The 6,000-nt window shown below is 33.3% G+C and overlaps 1 protein-coding gene across 1 annotated transcript in view; it reads left to right on the plus strand.

Moving 5' to 3' along the window:
- LOC141443996 (uncharacterized) overlaps positions 1-5,786 on the plus strand; it is a 47,413-nt gene extending 41,627 nt beyond the window's left edge. The window contains exons 20-22 of the mRNA XM_074109447.1: positions 1,316-1,466; positions 2,350-2,536; positions 3,133-5,786. Of these exons, the coding sequence (XP_073965548.1) occupies positions 1,316-1,466; positions 2,350-2,536; positions 3,133-3,213 (419 nt within the window). The 3' untranslated portion in view covers positions 3,214-5,786. The remainder of the gene's footprint in view (positions 1-1,315; positions 1,467-2,349; positions 2,537-3,132) is intronic.
- The last annotated feature ends 214 nt before the right edge of the window (positions 5,787-6,000 follow it).

The following is a 6,000-nucleotide window of genomic DNA, read 5'->3' on the forward strand; positions in this document are numbered from 1 at the left end:
AGTAGTATATGGAGCGCCCTTTTATTGCCTTTTAATACAAACTTTTATTTCACTTGTCCTCTTCATTTGTTATTGTTGGGTCAATTTGGCTTATCGGTGATATTTGGTAATTCGGTGATATGGCGTTATTATCTTACGTTGAGCTCATAATAGTGAATTGCAAGCAAATAAATCACCGCCAACCTGATTACAAGCATCAAAACTGACAGTTGCCAACAATTTTTAACCGACTTCAAAAAAAGGAGGAGGTTATCAATTCGGTTGTTTTTTTTTTTTTTTTTTTAATGTTTGTTACCTCAGAACTCCGTCATTTATGAACCGATTTGAAATTTTTTTTTGAGTTCGTCTAGGAATGCTTTCAATTAGGTCCCATAAGCAGCAAATTAGGATCTGATGATCGGATCTTAAGGAAATCGAGGGAACTCTTCAAATATTGTAGGGACACCTATGGTAATTTGGATATATTTAGCAGTAACTCGTGCATTTGCTCTTGCAAATCATAATTTGGTGAATTGGAACTGATGATGAAGACCAGATTTGACCAACGGAACTACTACTATCAATAACAAGTATTTCACGGATTAAATTTAAATTATCATGATTAATATTACCTAGATAAGCGACTAAGAAGAAGCTTTAAGTTAATGATTCTTTCGAACTGATCTGATGCTGAAGCCAGAAGTTAGGCAACGGAACTCTGTTATAAAACAACGTAACTAAGTCGTGTTTGGGCTTAATGGAATCGTTGTGAGATGTTCTTTGGCTACGAATCACTAAAAAGTGAGAAATAAAGAAAAATTTTAACAAAAAAGTAAAACCGACTCCAAAATAACAAAAAATGGAACCGACTACAAAACCCTTGAAAATATTTTTCTAGGTAAGTAGGTACGTACTAGCTCGAAGTCGGTGACTCAGCACGACCCAGCAGGAGGGATTGAAACCCACATAGTATGTAGGTGAGGTAGACGACTATTGTGAATTGTCCCACTCCTGCTGGCTCGTGCTGAGTCACCGACTTCGAGCTAGTACGTACCTACTTACCTAGAAAAATATTTTCAAGGGTTTTGTAGTCGGTTCCATTTTTTGTTATATAGCTCGCATTTCCTCGTAGTGAGATCTGTGTAAGATAATAGAGCAGTATCACCGAATTGCCAAGTATCACCGATAAGCCAAGGTGTGCCCTACATTTAGACCCACTTCCAGTGGTCGGATTGACTTGAAACTTGGTACGCATATGTAAGTTAGACGACATGCAAGTACAGTCAACAAAAAGTACAGTCAACCGAATTTTTTTTTAAATACTTTTTATTTTCAGAAAATCTAATCACCTTCGGCGTGGCAACTAAATCGTTCACCAACAACTCCTTGTTCACTGAGATAGTGTCCACGCATGCGCCATACAACTTCACATATGCTGTGCCTCTGTCACACTGTCTGCATAATAAACACATCGATCTAATCATCAGGTAAGATTAAAATTTAAAATACTTTAAATAAAAACAAACAACGAAAATAACTTTGAACGTGTAACTACCGTGAGACTTACTCATATTTAATGAAATAAATTCGAACCATGAGGAAGGGCTACAATTTGCTCGAAACATGTCGAGCTAAACTCGATTTAAGATGTGAGTTACCCGGATTTATTTCATTAAATAGGAAAAGAAGTGTAGTAGTCTAGAAGGCTCACCAATGTCAAACCGGTTGGAGTCGATATTATCGATTATTGTAATAAGTGACGTTTGTATTAAATAAATAGGGTACTTACCTACTTTATTTCTTAGTGAGAAATGTCAAACTACGATTTTGAATTGAAAATACAAACTGAAATATAGATGCACAGAAAAACCAGAAAAATAAGACCATCACTGGGAATCGAACCCAGGTCCTCGGTATTCCGTACCGCGTGCTATACCGCTACACCACTGATGGTCAACGGTACCGACTCGAATTTCCCCTATGCACCTCATATCTCAGCTTGTTTGTTTCATATTTAGCCACTTAAGCAGTGACGCTAGCGACATCTATGCCGTAGCCCTCATCGAGAAACTTTTTTCGCCACTCCAAAAATACAAAAAGATTCCAAAAAACCAATCTTAATACGATTTTGAAGTATATCACGCAGCAGGGCCCTTCGTGGGGGTCATCCTTATTAGCTAAGTCTGCTAGACCCTTTCAAATCAATTTTACGAGTTCAGTCCCGCGGAGACGATCCTGGCCGAACTACAAGAATGCCAAATTTCAAGTCAATCTGACTACTGGAAGTTCATCAAATTTAACTTAAAAGATTTGATACATACATACATCACAAGTTAAATAACCGCTTGTAAAACTTCTTCCATTTTCTAGGTCACCCCGTCTCAAAGACGTACGGCTCTGCGATCTCCAATGCAAGTACGACTCGGAAAAGAACTGCCAGCTGAACCGAGACATGGCCAAACCCATCCTTGGTGGCGGGGCCTGGAGCTCCCGGATGACCCTGGAGTGTAACCTGGATAGGATGCTGAAGATAAGAGCCTCTTTCATGGCTAATAAGGTAAGGAACTTAAGCAAGAAGCAAAATGATCATATCAGCCATTGAGATTTTTAAATTTTATCTGGATCCCGTGGGGAAAACGAAATAAAAAGTAGCCTATGTGTTATTCTTCCTATGTGTCTTTCTTCGTTTGAGTGCAAAGGAGTATGGCGTGTTGGACATATTATGCCTCCCCCATAGACCTCCAGTTGCTTCGATTTCCCTTATCTGTCACGCCAATGTCACACGTCAAGAATTTGGGAGCGCCAAAGTTTGCATGCTCTTCGCAAGTCATACCGTAATTTTTGTCAGAATCGTTTGTCATAATTGTTTTACCTTAAATTTTTCTGAATTTTTTAAATGGTCATCCTATAAATTACTACAGGTTAGGTTATGTTTGTTTATAACAATTCTGAACAATTATTGTATTCAGAGAAAAAAGAGTTATGATTATGACAAACGATATTCTGAGAAACATTACATTCGGACTTTCGATAAGTATGCGAGCCGATATGGACCCATTTTCAATGACGGTGTAAAAATATTTTTTTGTTCTTAATCTTAATTGCATTCACCGTTCCTTTTTGTCATTTAATACATATTATTTATGTTTACAGAACCTCTGCCTTCTTGCTCCAGAACACAAGACGCCTCTCCTAGAATTTAATATTCACGTGTATAGAGATTGTCATAATTGAACTTTCACATAATATCGTTTCGTATAATGTTGGAAACACTAAGGCTTATTGAAGCCGTCGCAGGCTTAATGTCAATTGTCGCCTATTAATGAATCAAATCATGATCTTTTGACATAATGTACTTTTCTCTAAAAGCATTAATAAGAGCAATGTTTTTATTAGGTTTTGTTTAAAACTACGTATTTAATTACAAAGTACCTACTTGAGTTATATTCATGAATTCTTTGTTTTTTTTTTACATTTTGACATAATTATTATGGCGATATAAGGAAAATTTGTCATAGTATATTAGGCACGCATTTTATTCCAATTGGAAAATGGGATAACCATATTTAAAGCAATGTATCCATTTTTGATATTAAAGGTGAATCTCAAAAGAAATTGTACTTTTAAGAAATTATTTTACTAATTTTACATTTATTTTTGTTTATTTACAAATCATTGATATTTTTGTTGAAATTTTAGAAGTATTTTTATAGCAAAAAAAGTATTTGAATAATTGGGATGAAGTAGGTTTTTATGACCCCGATTCAAATATCTATTAAAAGTAATCATAACGATACAAATTTAAGTTAAAAAATCAGAGTTTTTATTTACTTAAAAAACTTTATTTCTGAAAAAAAAATTATAACGATTTTACAATGGTTTACTTACAAATAGTCTACATAATATATCCAATTACAGAAAATACTGAGTTGCTTTTATATAAGACGTATTACAATTTATAAAATAAGACAATTCATTCAAAACATTCCAGAAGTGCAATTATAATCAATACATCCGTCCGCAAATACATAAAATAAAAATATTTATACAAAATAAAACTATTGTGAAAAAAGAATAAAAATCACTGAAGTATAAATTGCACACTAGTAATTTAAAAATTTAGTGAAAAGCAACGCTTGAATTTCACATAAAAACATAATGACATGATTTTATTATACTTAGTATATTTTTATCACATAATGTAGCGAAATGGAATTGATAGTAAAAAGAACCGCCTTATCGTGCAGATTATTTTTTTCCATTTATGTCTAATTATATCAAAAAAGTTAAGCGCCACTAGATTTTGTTCTAAAAATAAAGTAAGCTGGATTTTCTCATAGAATTAGTAGTTAATCATTATTTTCTTCAACGGATTGGTACGTGTAAGATTTATAGAGTATGTTTTATGCAATTTAAATTAAGTAAATTTGGTGGTAGCTAATTTTATATTATTAGTACATACTATTAGACTATGGTGTATTTTGTTATGTCGATTATTGTTTGAATTTGAACGTATTTTTGCAGCTTTACTGTTATTTTTAATTTTATTTTAAATTTAGATAATATATAATACTCATCTATGTAATTTCTTCCTGTTTTGAGATCTCTGACTATATTATTTTTTATTTCTTTATATATATCCATAGCTAAATGTGTACTGTCACAAAAATTGCACATTTAAATTGTAACATACACATTCCAAGCCAGTACTTAATTAGTATGTAAGTAAAGGTTAAGTAAACTCAATTTAGCAAACTGTAGTGCCACTCAGCAATATAGATTCCATGTTTAAATATCACTACATTCCGTAAATTAAGTATTCCAATTTTTATTTTATGACAGCTAAAATTATGTCAAAACATTTAAACTAGAATATTTCGATGTCCTAACGAGGACATTGAATAAAGTGGACCAACAGTCTGAGTTGACTAATGGTTGATATAATTATATATTATAAATATTATAAGCCTTCGCAATTTTCACATAATATTCACACACTATAATTCGAGGGTCTTAATTACCTGATGGGAATGGTGCCGGTACAAAACCAGCTAAACTAACTTGATACCCTACACTTTAGTCCACTTGATGTCGAGTACGTCGTCGTCGAGTAGGAAACGTTGAAGTAATTTAAAAAACATGGTTTACATGATTAAAAGTCAGCTATTTTTTCTAATTTTACTAATTGATAGCTTATCTGATTTGCTGATATTATTTAAATTAATTGGTTGGGCGACCCAGGTACCGCTGGGAGGACAGTGTCCAGGTGGATGTGCGACTTCTTCAAGTCGACGACTGGCAAGAGGCTGCGCACGATCTGGATAGATGGCATGCTCTCGTTTCGGAGGCCAAGACCCTCTTTGGGTCTCTGAGCCAAATTAGTTAGTTTTTTATTTAAATTAATAATAGTATCAAACAGAAGATGACAGTAAACCCATTCACTTCCAAATTTAATAACATATTTATTTTATAAAAACAATCTTTTGTTAAGATTTAGAAATACGTCTTGCCATATTTTAGTCTTTATTTATAAAAATAGTTGCATCACATAACTTTTAGGGTTAAGAATTTTATCTGAATTAAATAATAGGTCAAACGAAATCATAAGAACTCTTTTTATAATAAAGTTTGTAATCTCGCTGACAATCCGTGTAGTTACTATTTTGTTTTTTTTTATTGATTATTATAGTATTTGTAGTACATAAGTTTTATTTATGAAATATTAAGAAATGTAATGTCGTTTAATATAAGAGTCCACAAATTTGTATTATTTAAGAGATACATAAATAAATGTAGTAGTACCGAAATTGTAGTTTTTACTTACCTGTATTAGCGCTTAGGCGTTTGTAGCTTTGGACAATAGAGTTTTTAGGGTTCCGTAGTCAAATTAGGAACCCTTATAGTTTCGCCATGTGTGTCCGTCTGTCCGCCCGCGGTTAAGCTCAGGGACCGTTAGTAATTTGGCATAAACATACACATCAGTCACGCCGACAGTGGTAAAATAAAAAATATGATGAATTT

The sequence above is a fragment of the Choristoneura fumiferana genome, chromosome 28 (assembly GCF_025370935.1).
Source record: "Choristoneura fumiferana chromosome 28, NRCan_CFum_1, whole genome shotgun sequence".
Lineage (NCBI taxonomy): Eukaryota > Metazoa > Arthropoda > Insecta > Lepidoptera > Tortricidae > Choristoneura > Choristoneura fumiferana.